The 14,757-nt window shown below is 39.5% G+C and overlaps 2 protein-coding genes across 2 annotated transcripts; both read right to left on the bottom strand.

Annotated features, from left to right (window-relative positions):
* Positions 1-9,153: 9,153 nt before the first annotated feature.
* Positions 9,154-12,187, bottom strand: LOC143539506 (protein POLAR LOCALIZATION DURING ASYMMETRIC DIVISION AND REDISTRIBUTION-like). The gene is made up of 5 exons (XM_077032799.1): positions 11,811-12,187; positions 10,421-10,746; positions 9,383-9,638; positions 9,262-9,341; positions 9,154-9,162 (listed from the first exon to the last, which is right to left on the bottom strand). The coding sequence occupies exons 1-5, from the start codon at positions 12,181-12,183 to the stop codon at positions 9,154-9,156; spliced, it is 1,044 nt and encodes a 347-aa protein (XP_076888914.1). The 5' UTR covers positions 12,184-12,187.
* A 1,218-nt stretch (positions 12,188-13,405) lies between these two features.
* Positions 13,406-14,120, bottom strand: LOC143539546 (small ribosomal subunit protein uS12). Its single transcript, XM_077032831.1, has 3 exons — positions 13,944-14,120; positions 13,731-13,857; positions 13,406-13,641 (listed from the first exon to the last, which is right to left on the bottom strand). The coding sequence occupies exons 1-3, from the start codon at positions 14,084-14,086 to the stop codon at positions 13,501-13,503; spliced, it is 411 nt and encodes a 136-aa protein (XP_076888946.1). The 5' UTR covers positions 14,087-14,120; the 3' UTR covers positions 13,406-13,500.
* Positions 14,121-14,757: the final 637 nt, after the last annotated feature.

The raw sequence follows: 14,757 nt of genomic DNA, 5'->3' as shown, positions 1-14,757 counted from the left end.
TTTCCGCATAAGCCTTTGGGCTTCGGCGCAAGACATAAGCTTAAGACCACTGGAGGGTTTTTCGCCGTAGATATGAAGATCACCATTTTCTCGAGGTATGCGAATCATCTTCTTGGCGCAAATAACTTCGGCGCGATTATGCGTAAGCCAGTCCATACCAATGATAACATCAAAGCTTCCAAGGGGCATGGGGATGAGGTCGATCAGAAAATCGTTTTCGTTAAGGTTAAGCGTGCAATCTTTAATCACAGAGTTAATTAAAACAGTTTCGCCATTAGCCAATTCAACTGAAAAATCTTCTTTTAAATCGCTGCGCGGTCGCGCAAGCTTCTGCTCGAAGGCGCGAGAGATAAAACTTCGATCGGCGCCAGTATCAAAAAGTACAGAAGCATAAAATCCGTTAAGCAAAAATGTACCATTAACTACGTCATTATTCGCTTGGTGCGCGGTTATATTAAAAGCTCGTCCGCGTGTCGCTTGGTTCGAAATCTGGTTCACCGGATTCGCTTGCGTGATTTGCACTTGTAGTCTCGGGCACGCGTTCCGGAAATGACTGGGATCACCGCAGTTAAAGCACGATCTGGGTCGTGGGTTTTGGTAGGTTGGTTGTGGATTCTGCGGGTAGACTGGTGGTGTTGGCGCAATTGGGTTGGCGAGAGGGACTCTACAGTATTCGGCAGAGTGACCAACGCGGCCACATCGGTTACATTGTCGACACGGGGTTTGGGTTGGGTGGTGAAGTCTACAGGTTGGGCAAAAGGGTTGATTTCCTGTGTAAGGTTTCTTAGGTGGCGGGGCAGGGAGTGCGGGATTGGTTAAGGCATAGTTGTGGACTACAGGAGGTGTTGGGTAGGCTGTCAGTGGGTTAGGCGCGTAAACTGGAGGTTGATAAATGGGTTGCTGGGCAATGGGCGGGTTGGTAAGCGCATAGGCCTTGCGCCTGCGCTTGAGGTTGTTACGGTTTGAGGGTTCAGGTTTGGTTTCTGTTGGTTCAGGGGCAGTCTTGGTGAGTTTGGTCTTCTCAGCTCCCCGCAGGAACAGGGTTCCTGCTCTGACATGGTTGTCGCTGAGCACAGCGGCCAACTCGATGGCGTCAGAGAGGGTTGCTGGGTTTCTGGCCCATACAGAATCTTGAATTTCCATGGGGAGACCCCCAAGGAATTTCTCGATTGCTCGGCGTGAAGGGGTAACAAGGTGAGGGACCAGTAAGCTTAGCTCGTGGAAGCGCGTCGCGTACTCGCGCGCTTCTCCACTGTATTGTTTCAGGTTCCAAAATTCTTCCTCCAGGCGCTTTACTTCGTTGGGGGGGCAGAATTCTCGCGTCAAGAGATCCTTAAATTCCTCCCAGAGTATGCTGGAAGCAGCTTCTGCGCCACGCGCATGGGCTACTCCATTCCACCATGTAAGCGCTCTGGATTCCAGGACACTGGAGGCATATAGGGTTCGTCTGTCATGAGGGCATTGGGTATGGAGGAAAGTGTTTTCAATCTTTTCGAGCCATTGGAGCATCACGGTGGCTCCTTCAAGACCTGTGAACTTTGGAGGGTTACCCGCGTTAAAGGACTTAATGTTATAACTGGAGGTATTGTTTTGGCTCAAGGCTTGGGCTATCGCGGCGGCCATTTCCTGGGAACGTTGCTGTCTACGCATGCGCGAGGCTTCTCTTCTCTGAAATCGGCGAGATAGCGGAGGCATTCTATAAAAATTTTAATTTTAGTTAATATATTAGTTTTAGCACAAAGTATAACCTTGAAAAGCTTGGTTTCACGGAGTTAGATACTATCAAAAGTTAAAGTAAAATAAATGACCCTAAATGCAGACTTAATAAAGGTAGCAAATTCGAATCAAGAATCGACAATTCATGTATCACCATGACTTTCCGAATTCCCAATTTAAAATATACGAGCAAACGAGTATTGGAGATTGACGATTCATGTATCATCATGACTTTTCAATCTTCAATATAAAATATACAAGAAAATGAGTATTGGAGGTTGACAATTCATGTATCACCATGACTTTTCAAGTCTCCAACCTCAGAACATAATCGTAAATGGAATTTGAAAATCAACTATTCATGTATCACCATGACTTTTCGGATTTTCAAATCCAACAAACGAATATGCAAGTAAAATCAATAAAAATCGAAATTCAACAAAAATCGAAATATCGCGAAATAAAACATAAAATCATATACTGCGCAAGCGCGAGCATATTCATAAATAACGAGTAATTAACAATAAGCGCGCAAACATGAGATTTCTCTCATGCGCGAGAAGGGACTCTTAGGTATTCTAGGCCGTTACGTCTAACCACCTATCCTAAGGTCAACGAGCTCTGATACCAATCTGTAACACCCCGACCAAAGGCGGATTATACATCGGGGCGCCACATATTGTTTCATTACTCGTGACACTATTGGGTGTCAATATTTAATAAATACATTCATTCACGCACGCGCAACGTAAACACAAGATATAAATAAACCAACATAAATCAATATATTATAAATCATAATATTCGAACTGCAATAACTTGTCTTGATACATTTTAATCTAGGTCCAAAAGTAAAAACGTCCTATGTGTCCACAAGCTCCAAAACAGCTACTGCAAACCTGAACATGTGTTAAAATAAACGTCAAACACTTGCGTGTTGGTGAGAAATCAAGTTTAATACAATACATAGATAACAATAAATCTGCGCGCAACACGTGTATGTCTGGTGTTTAACAAGGGTGCAATCAGATTGTGATCAAGCCTAGATAGATCATAGCTCATAGTTCATAGTTCAATCCGTGCTCCCAATTGAGCACAAAAACGAGAAAACATCTGTGCAAGTGTAAACAAAGAAAACCGTAAACGATAGGTCTCCCGTGTTCATCTAATGGATCCATGAAAACTGCGGAATAGGCCGAACAAAGCGGTTAATGATACACACATACAAATAAACAGCCAAGTAAACGTCCTCAACACATGGGATACTGCGCGACTAAAGCTCATAAACAAGTTTAAGACTCTAAGTTTGTATGAACACATGAACATCCCAAAACATTAAAAGCAAAAAGGGATTAGGTACGAGATTACTCACTTGATAAACGATGCGGTGTAAGATAAAGCAAGAACCAACTTTAAACAAGCACAAGTTAACCTATAATTAAAGATTATTGTTTTAACGATCTGTTTTGAGTCTTGATATAAGTTAGCATAATTAAATTATTATATATAATATATATTACCGGAAAAGCAGGACAGAACAGGGAGGAAGACGGAGGCAGAGAGGGAGGCGGCAGAGAGAGCAAGGAGAACAGGAGAGATTAAGTGTTTGTGTGTGTAGTGTTAGGAAAATAATACTATTATTTATAGAGAAACCCTAGGGAACACAATCCCTAGAAAAAGGGGAAAAGATCTCAAAAAGTAAAAGATTCCAAAAGCAAAAGATATCAAAAGATATGGCAGCAGGGAAAAAGAGAAAAAGGCTGACAGGGAACAGTAAAAAGGCATGGGCGGTTCAGAAAAAGGTACTGGTCAAGCATGGCAAAAGCAGATCTCAAGAGATTATGTCAGTCACTTTTTCTGCCAACCAATGGGGTTGGTGCGCGTGCTGCGCCGAAAGTAACTTTTCAGACATAAAGCAGATTAGGTCAACAGCACAAAAGATAAGACAACACAAAAGCAACGGCTAGATTAAACAGAAGAAAACTCAAAGGGTTTAGCGCGAGAAAGCTCGAGCGCGAAGGCAGACACAGAAGGTCAAGAGAGCGCGAGCGCGAAGGCAGACAGAACCAACCTTAACGCGTCGCGGAAAGAACTACATTTCTAAGCGCGCCGCGGGAAGAATCACATTTCTTAGCGCGCCGCGGGAGGAACTAAAATTCCTAGCGCGCCGCGGGAAGAACTATAATTCTTCGCGCGTCGAGGGATGAACTACGATTCTTAGCGCGCTGCGAGAAGAACTACAAATCCTTAGCGCGTCGCGGGAAGAACTACCGTTCTTAGCGCGTTGCGAGAAGAATTACAATTCTTAGCGCGCTGCGAGAAGAGTTCGTCTCGCGAATCGCTGTACAGGTGGTCTTCACGCAGGATTCCTTGTAAGGGGTCTGGCGCGTGGAGCTGCGCAGACAACCTTAGGCGGGAAGGAACAAAGGACAAGCAAAGAGTTAGAAGAAAAAGAGGGAAACAAGGCGTAAGGGCGGGACGGCGACAAGAGGGAAAAGAAGGCGGAAAGAGAGAAGGAGAGGGACGGGACGGCGGAAAGAAAGAGAGAGAAAGAGGCGGGAAGGAAAATATATATTATTATTAAAAGTAAAGTATAAGTATAAATATTAAATCATGATAGAAAGAGATCGGATCGGAGAAACGGGTACCTGGGTCGGGTCGGATCGGGGCAGATGTCACATTGGTGGTGGAATGACGCAGTGCAAGACAAGATAAGGGACAAACAAGGATGTTTTAGGGAGCTAATGAGGTGCACGAATGAGGAGGAGCGAGTGGAATTGAGGGACAACTACAAAACGGCCAAGATAGAGGCGAAGAAGGCAGTGGCGGAAGCAAAGAAGGCGGCCTTTAAACGGATGTATGAAAGTCTAGAAACAAAAGAGGGGGAACATGCTATGTTTAAGATTGCCAAAGCCAGGGAGCGTAGAAGGCAAGATCTAGGACCGGTGAAGTTCATAAAGGATACAGATGGGCATGTACTGGTCAAGGAGCAGGACATCAAGCAAAGATGGCAAACCTACTTCCACAATCTTTTTAACAATGGGAGAGCTTACCAAGAAGAACATGACAACACAAACTTTCAACGACAACAATCGAATAACTGCTACTGCCGACGGATCACACGAGAAGAGGTGAAGGATGCACTTAGGAGGATGGGAAGGTCTAAGGCGGTTGGCCCAGACAACATGCCCATCGATGTGTGGAAGTGTCTGGGGGAGGAAGGAGTCATGTGATTAACTACTCTGTTCAATAGTATTCTCAAATCAGGTAAGATGCCAGACCAGTGGAGGAGCAGCGTTGTAGTTCCTATCTATAAGAACAAAGGAGACGCCCAATGTTGTGGTAACTACCGAGGAATCAAACTACTAAGTCATACTATGAAGCTATGGGAAAGAGTGATTGAAGTTAGACTTAGACGAGAAACTCAGGTTACGGTCAACCAATTTGGCTTCATGCCGGGGCGTTCCACCACAGAGGCAATACACCTTATAAGAAGATTAATGGAAAAGTATAGGGAGAAGAAGCGTGATCTACATATGGTGTTTATTGACCTAGAAAAGGCCTACGACAGTGTGCCACGACAGGTGCTCTGGGAGTGCTTGGAGGGTAGAAGAGTGCCCGGGAAATACATAGAGATAATTATGGATATGTATACCAGGAGTGAAACAAGTGTCCGTGTGCCAGTGGGGGATACTGATTTATTTCCTGTAGAGGTAGGTCTTCACCAGGGGTCAGCGTTGAGCCCGTTTCTTTTTGCAGTAGTCTTGGATGAGTTGTCAAAGTCGATTCAGGGGACTCTCCCGTGGTGCATGATGTTCGCAGACGATATTGTGTTACTTGCTGAGAAAAAACAAGATCTAAACATGAGGCTTGAGGAGTGGCGAACAACCTTAGAGACAAAAGGTTTAAAGATTAGCCGATCTAAGACGGAGTACCTCCACTGTGATTTTGGTGGGATAAACGACAATGAAGACGCACAGATCACAATTGAAGGGCAGGTGGTCCCGCAGGTAACGAAGTTCAAGTATTTAGGATCATTTGTACAGAGCGATGGGGAATTAGACAGTGATGTGACCCACCGAGTTCAGGTAGGATGGTGTAGATGGAAAGCAGCCACAGGTATATTGTGCGACAAGAGTTTCCAGACTAAACTAAAGGGAAAATTCTATAGGGTGGCAGTTAGACCTGCAATGCTATATGGAACAGATTGTTGGGCCATCAAGAAGGCACAAGTGCGGAAGATGGAGGTAGCAGAAATGAGAATGCTACGTTGGATGTGTGGGCACACAAGGCTAGACCGAATAAGAAACGTTGTGTTTCGCGAGAGATTAGGGGTGACGAACATAGCAGACAAGATAAGAGAGTGGCGATTGAGATGGTTTGGACATGTAAAGAGAAGACAGACGACGAATCCTGTTAGATCCGTAGAAAACATTACTATAGAGGGGAAGAGGGGTAGAGGACGACCGAAATTGACTTGGGATGAGAGGATTAGGCATGATTTGATATACCTAAACCTCTCCGAGGACATGGTTGAGGATAGGAATTCGTGGAGAAGTAGAATTAAAGTTAAGGATTTTATAGAGAATTGAATACCTTATGGCTTAGACTTAACTTATTTAGGTCACATACCATAATGGTATTTCCCTTACATATATTATTATTATTATAACTATTATTAGCTTTTATATAGCTGTTAAACTGTGATCTTATTATTAATATTATTATAATTAGTAGTAGTTTTTATATAACTGTTAAACTTTGATTTCCTTTATTTTGCTTCATACACATGTACTTAGAGCCGAGGGTCTCTCTGGAAGCCACATCTTTATTCCTTTGGATAGAGGTACGGTGTGCCTACATCCCACCCTCCCCAGACCCTACTTATAGCTTTGCTGTCGGTTGGATTTTACTGGGCATGATTGATTGATTGATTGAATCAAGAACTTGTCTTTTGACCCCACAGTAAAACAGGCCCCTATCAAAACCAACACAAGAGACATCAATTATTTGACAATCTGCCTCATTTGTGTAGAATGGCCAAAAGATATAAGAATTTTCAAATCAAATTAAGGTCAAATCGGGTTAGGTTATAACCAATGTTTTCAGACCCTGCCCGGACATTGACCCGGAAGTCTTACCGGGTCAAAAGTCGGACCGACCCAAAAGGGCGGACAGGTGTTTGACCCGAATGACGTCATATATATAATTACTAATTTTTTGAACTCTTTTATAGTCATATTATAGTTATTGAAGTAATGTAAAAAATAAAATAAAATAATTAAATTCACATTTAATCAATAATAGTAAAAAAAGTAGGTAGACCTTGGAAATAGTAATGCAAATAAATATATATTAAATATAATCAATTTGTATTGAGAAAAAAAAAACAAAGTATCAACTTCTTATCTTCTTCCTTCTCTTCTTCCCCTCTTTCATGTTATCAGAAAATTTGCCGGAAAAAAACTCCGACAACGTTATTTTTTATCTTCTCTCGGCACTTTGAACACGTCACGAGAGTCTATTTAGAGGGTCAAACACATCAAGGAAGCAATCAAGCATCTCAATGATATTTTAATGTTAATATAAAATCCGGCCACCAGAGGGGCACCGGACCTCCGTAGATTCCGGCGATGGGAGCAGCGAATGCTTTTGGTTATATATTTTTATTCCAGAGCCTGTTTATGAAAAAATTGCCGGTTCACCCGTCTGGTCACCGGGTCCGGTCCAACCGCCTCCCACAAAACTCGGCCGGGCTATTGGAAAACGGTTCTAGTACTCCAACCCGGACCGGTATTGGTACCGGGTCCCCGTCTTGCCGTTCCGGGTTTCAAAACACTGGTTATAACCAAGTTCACTCAATATAGTCTCAGGGAAAATTCTGAAAATAGTCCAAAATAAGTGAGAGATTCTAAAAATAGTCCAAGAAATTTTCATATTTCATAAATAGTCCAAGTAATTCTATCGGCACCGATAGGTTTGAAAAAAGTTGAAAAAATCCGATGGTTTTCCAATGAAATCCGTCTGGACCGATAATTTTAGAATGAAAATCCGTTGACGATGGAGTTCACGAACAATTCCGTCAAACCTGGTGCGTTCGCTGACGAGCTGAAGTAGTTTCCAGCAGTGGACTTCAGGTGGGGGTGAATGTCGCCGGTATTTAAAGGGGGGAAGGCATTTAAAAGAAAAGAAAAAATTAAGAAAATTACAAAATTATCAAAGTACCCTTGACTTAACTGATAAAATAGACAAAGTTAAAAAAAGTACTAAAAATGCAAGTTTTTTGAAACTGGGATAGTTATTTACATAAAATAAAGTATAGATACTAAAGTTGCATGGTTGGTCAAACCACAGATACCAAAATGACACTTAACTTATTTTTTTAAGTTTTTATTTTATTATGACTAGATTTCTCTTATGCGTACATTATTCTGATATAATTAGTTATGAAATTTATGGCAAACTAACTAATGCCGTGAAATACAATTAATGTAGAGAAGCTGCTTGATACCAATTGTATTTTTAGTGGGTCCTTTACTCCTTCATAAAAAACATATTAATTTCGTGAATATTACATTTCACTTAGGTTTTCTTTAGTGCAAACCAAAGGTTTTCAATATGAAAATAGGATTAATGAATATCCATATCAAAGTATTTAAACAAAGTACTTGCCAACTGATGGTCAACACAGTCTATCAACTGGTAACAGAATTGATGAAGACTCGTTTGTAGGAAAACTTGATACATCAATATATAACCAAAGTTCATGGACTGAATGTTGGAATTAATTCCCGTCCTTGAGTTAATGAGGCGGGTTGGGCCGACTCATCGAGCCTATGATGGGTTGGTGTCTTGTTTATCAAGTTAAGCACGTAACTTGGTTTACATGGAATAAATTACTTGGTGAACAAGTCGAGCCAATGACTTGGACAACAAGGAATTTATTTATTAATTATTATTTAGATTTGTTTTTACCAATTAGTATTTGAATATGATTATAGTATTTGTATTCTAGTCTAGTTGGGTTTTCTAATCTAAATTAGTATATATACCTGAGCTTGTGGGTTATATATAAAAAAAGGAGAATTGTAATTTTCGAGTTAATGGAAATTAGAGATCGAGCTTATGACCTAAATTTTCATTTTTGTGTTTATTGATTCTGGTCACCAAACTTCACTAAAACCATGTAGCAGTGGAAGCTATCGGTTAAGTGGTGTATCATTTTGTTGTAAAAGCTATCGGCTAATCGAGTTTGAATTATGTTTATGAGTTCTTGACACAAGCAGTTTGATACAACCTCAGATTAAATCATATGTTTCAGTTGCAAAACTAATGAAAATAATCATAAGTAATGAAATATTCTTATATTCCATAAACCACAAGAAAACAAGAAAGTCGGTAACATGCTAGAAATCTCATCATCAACTATGATAAAGATTAAAGTTCCTAAAAATGTACAATTTCATCGTAGAACACAATGTAACTAGGTTAGCATCAGTCAATTGCCCTTTTAATCCCAACCGTTGATCTTCTGTTACCATATACCATCTTGTTACGAGCTTCATCAAACTGGTCTTCACTTTCTTCATCTATAAAGATAAAAGTTTCGGTTTCAAAATGTGTCTCTAATAAAACAATACAAAAGTTCGATTAACAAGTGATGTACCTGAGGGACACGTTACAGAAAAGTCACTAAGGCGTTTAACGCAGTCTTTTAGCGCTTGGAGCTCGGATTCTTTCTCCACGAGCTTGGCATTAGTGTGTTGCAGTTCGGACTCCAAGTCAACGATTTGACTTTCCTGTTGTTCGATTAGCAAATGGCATAGCTTTTTATCTAGTTCATATGGTAGTACACCGTTACTTTGATTAAATTCCAAATCAAGATTTTGTGGATTGGAGGAATCTTCGGTTGATGCTTTGTTCTGTAGAACATCAACAAAACATTGTCAGATATAGTTAACCAAGATTCATTGTGATATATGAGTTATAATTACAAGCTTAGAATCATGAAGGCAAAAAATTCACATAATGTGGATGTGACTCTTGACAACACATAAAGTTTCTTTCTTGAAGCTCCTTAAGCGTATTTTGTACAATTTTACTAGGAACAACCCGATTTAACTTATGTGTTTACACAATGTTGCTAGAATTGGACTAGACTGACAGGTCAAACTGGAACCGCCTACACATCTTCGTTTGAGCCTTGCCAGTGCCAGTTGCAGCTACGAACTGGATCGGTGGTCGGACCAGGTTTTCAAAAATCACAGTTTAATATTTTATAAATATTTTTCCTTCCAAAACCGCATTTACTACTTCAGGCTTCATAATTTGTTTACTCCAGACTTTATCTTTTGTTTATAACATGCTGCATATTTTGTTAAATTGTAAATACACACCAATATATATTGTTTATTTTAATTATTTTTGGCAGCGTTAATTTAGAAAAACACTAAAACGGTCAACGGGCCCGTAAGACGATGCTTCAATGACAAATCTGGTTATGAAAACATTGCATTTTATAAAAGCTGCTAAAACAGTAGCATGTCTAGCGTGTTAAAAACCGATCAAAATCTATATATAGTGCATACAAGCTCCTAAGTCATTTCATTTTTTTAGATGACCTTGTAACAATATTGCTTATACAATCATAGTTTAATGCATTATTACTTATAAGCAAGATATCAATACCATAAAAAAGAATTACCTGAAAAGGAGATGTGTTGGAAATTTGAAGCTTCAGAAGCTCAGATTCAAGTTCAGCTTCTAACTGCTCCATTTCCACCGCATCTCTCTGCGGTTCATCGGTCAAAATACTGCTCGCATATTCACCTTCATCATTCATGGCAAAACCGTTAGCATCATCAGCCTTCGAATCACAGGATAATTTTCTTTTGGAAATCTCGGCTTTTAATTCTTGAACAACTTTAGCGGTCTCGTCTATTGCTGCATTTAGCCTCTCGATTTCAGCTTTCCCAGCTGACATCATGTACATCATGCCAACTCCTACTCCATAACTGAATGATGATTTGCCTGAATACGAATACGTTATAACGAATCAGAAACAATATGTCCCAAAACTTAGGGTTATAGAGGTCACTATTTCGGGGGTGTTTGGGATTCCTTATTTTACCTCCTTATAACTTTTCTCCAAAAGTTAATAAATATTGTTACTTATTAACTTATCCCCTCACAATACCAAACACCTTTTAACTTTTCCAAAAGTTAATATTATATATAATAATTAAAAAGTTTGGCGACGTAATCACGTGATTGGTCCACGTGGCCTCATGTGGTTGGTGGGCTTTTTTATTTGCTTTTAATTTGTTTTTCGTTTTTAAATTTGCGTCGGTTCATCTCCGTAAAATACGAGTTTTTTTTTATCGTTGATACCGTCAAAAGATTCTGGCCAAATTCGGTCAGCTCGTTAGTTATAAGTAGCCTAAAATAAGCAATCCCAAACACCCCGAAATAGAACTTGTTACATCGAAGAAAATTATAATCAAAAGGCGAATCATTCCCATGGTCCAGATATCCGTTACACGTACTAGAGCCAGGTCACACGCGTTACATGGCGCTGGATGCACGTTTCCCGGCCCCAATATGCGTAACTGCCATTTAAACATGTGTAAGGGCTGTTCACGAGTCGAGCCAGGGTGGTTTCAAGCTCGAGCTCGAAATTAAACGAGGCAACTTAACTAGGCTCTAGCTCGATGTTGAAGTTAAATGAGCTTAAGATCGAGCCGAGCCATGACTCGAGCTGAGCCTGGGTCGATTTTGGCTCGGTTACAAAAATGATCCAAATCAGCTTAGGATGTTTCAAATCAACTTTTTATAGCTAGCTTTATTCGAGCTTTTATCGAGTGAGCCACGAGCTTTTTAAACAGCGGTAGACCAAAACCAGAAGCAAAGCTGAAATGTACATTAATTTCAACAAAAAAATATACTTATGACAACCCGTTTTGACCAGAAACCCGTTCTTACCCGACCCCTTTCAACCTGAACTTATCCTAGACCGAACCAAAACAACCTTTGCCCCGTTCCGATTGTAACCCGTTCTAACCTGGTTCGGACCCGAACCAATTGCCATTAATTACCTTCAACATCAAAAGACTGGCATTTTGCAGACGCGTTTCTTCCAATACGCCTCTTCTTCAAACTAACACCAAATTTCTTCGCATTCTTCTTATGATCATCAATTAAAACATCCCCAATTTGGTTGTCCGATGCAATTTTTCTTTCATGATTTACTCGATTACCTTTAGCTCGCCCCAATTTCTTCCGAATGTTGTTTGATCCGCTAGACGCACTAGAAAACCTAAAGACCGATTCGTCTGTTATTGAAGTATCTGGTTCAGATTGAGCATTATTCTCGAGATGAAATTGTGGTGTTTGTGTGGGTTTGGTGAGAAGGGTTTTAGCGAAATAGCCGGATCCTGCGATTGCTGCTGCCACCAAAACTTGCCACATTGTATGTATGTATGTATGTATATATGATTTAGGTTTAAAAAGTTATTAGGGTTTTAGAGATAGATGATGAAATTAAAAGGCTCAACACATGGAGGAAGCAGGAAGAAATGACTGTCAAAGTCATGTGCTTCTTGCCTTTGAAAATCAAAAGCCTTTTACTTTACTTTTGGAGGGACTTTCAACTTTCAACTTTCATGGGGTTTAGACTTTAGATTATAAACTGGAGTATCATTTTATATTATAAGTTCAAAAAAAAAGTGTTTAGGTTTTCTTATTATGTGAGAGGAAATGTTAATAAGTTACATATTTGTAATTTATGACGACTTCTTATAAGTTATAAGGAGGTGAAAATGAGGAATCCCAAACAGCCCCTCAGACTAATTTTATGGTGCTTTACCTTAAATCATTCGATTACTTTTGCTTAAATAGTAACATATAATAAGACCATCTCAATGGTGAGGTGCAAGAAATTTGTGGATGATTTCGGGAATAGGGACAAGTTTAGCGTGACAAAAAGAGGGGTGAATGAAAGCGTTAGAAATAGATAGATAAGAACAAGAAATGTTAAAAGAGAGGAGAGATGAAGTGATGGTAAGGGGCGCACGTATGAAGCTAAGGTCATGCGTAACGGGGGACATAGGGGAAGTTAGTGCCTACACCATCCCCCAGGCATTGTGGGGCGTTATAAGCGCATTAATGTTTTTACAATAAGGTTTATGTGTCTTGAAGTGCATTAAGGAACATTATTCGTTACACGTGTTTTTAACTTAAAAAGGCGATGATAATATGACGGAAATGCCTCTTAAGGGGCATTACCCTTTACGCATGGCCTATTAGCCTATTGTTTCGAGTCTATTCGTAACAAGGTTTTACAGGTGTATGTCACAAGGTCATCATCTAGCCAGTGATCATTTTCCCATCAAAACTCGCATCTTATCTTACTACTCAAATATAGTGAAAGACAATGTTAAAAAGGTAAAAGATACATCTCAATTCTTTTTATTACAGTTAAAACTTCGGATATATTTTGATTTACAGTTTCTAGTTTAATTTCTTGACAACTGAAAGCATTTTTTTAGCTTGTTTCACTACTGTTACTGCAGCCAATTTGCAGCACAAAATGGCACTTGTGTGAAAAAAAACCAAATATGAGGGAAATTTTAGTCCATTTCATTAATGAAAACCAACAGTTGATATAAGTAGAGTTAAAGGGACAAAACAACTTTTAACAAACTACATGTTTTAAGATAACAAAACAAAACCAACATTTAAAATCCTTGACAAACATAACAAAATCTCAAAAGAACCTCTGAATACTTAAGATCTTGGCTTCTCCTTCTTCTCCTTAAACAGAGCCAAAAGAGAAACACCAGAAACCTTAACCACCTTGAACCTAACTCCAGGAATATCACCAACAGCATGACCCTTTCGCCCAAATCCGGCAATCAATACTTCATCCTAACACACAAAACAATCAAAAATTATAAATTCCAAAATCCGAACATATTAACAACATTTCTTTAAAATAAATAAAATTAAAAACTAACATTTTCCTCGATGTAGTTCAAGCAACCATCGTTGGGAACAAAGGCGGCGATCTTCTTGCCATTCTTAATGAGTTGAACTCTGGCACACTTTCTAATAGCAGAGTTAGGCTGCTTGGCTTCAATACCACTGAAAATAAAGACAAAACAGTTGTCGAGTTCATAATTGATAACGTAATGTAATGACAAGTAAAAAAAATTAAGAAATGTAATTACATTTTCTCAAGGACAATGCCTTTAGCGTGGGAAGAACCAGCAAACGGCTTCTTCCATTCGTTACCAAGATGAGACTTCTTGTACGACTTGTCGGCCCACCTTTGCCTCCTGCGGTGGGACTTCAACTTGCGACCAGCTCCCATTCCATGTGTCTTACTAAATTACAAACATTTAACCTTAATCAATCAATGAATCCTAAATAACCATTCTTAATTTGTACCGATCAAATAGCGTGTAAATTGTAGCAAAAAACAAGTAAATTACACTATCATAACATTGACAAAGTTGGTCTTCTTTATGTAAGAAAGCATATGCAAAATCAGGTTCAGTAATGTTTCATGAGCTAATTAAATCTCTTGGTACCTTTGTTTACTACAAGTAATTTGTTAAGTATGATGAGATCTCAAAACAAACACATTACACTATCCTAACATTTCAAATCCAAAATGTGGTACTATAACTTTCTATGATGTCTAACGCTATTAATACATATTCAAATAAGCATCAACCAGATGAAAACAAAATAATCAGATAATTACTTCAAATTGGCATATTCACACTGCCTAACTGCTAAAAATCGACCAATGATTAGGTTGATCAAAAGCATTTTAAGCTTAATAATTGCAACAGGATCTCTAATCATCATAAGGTGAAATTACAAGTTGAGGTAAAGAAGAATATGAATTAGATGACTGGAAGTGATGCATACCCCATGTTTGCTTGATTGGATGGAGAGAGGTTGAAGATGAAGAAGCGGCTGCCTGCCTGCCTTGTGATGAAAACCCTACTTCTTGTTAGGGCCGGATTGGGAGTG

The sequence above is a fragment of the Bidens hawaiensis genome, unplaced genomic scaffold, assembly GCF_021521415.1.
Source record: "Bidens hawaiensis isolate Kalapana, Puna unplaced genomic scaffold, B.hawaiensis_p1.1 tig00011901_1, whole genome shotgun sequence".
Taxonomy (NCBI): domain Eukaryota; kingdom Viridiplantae; phylum Streptophyta; class Magnoliopsida; order Asterales; family Asteraceae; genus Bidens; species Bidens hawaiensis.
This window is presented reverse-complemented; position numbering and strand designations above follow the sequence as displayed.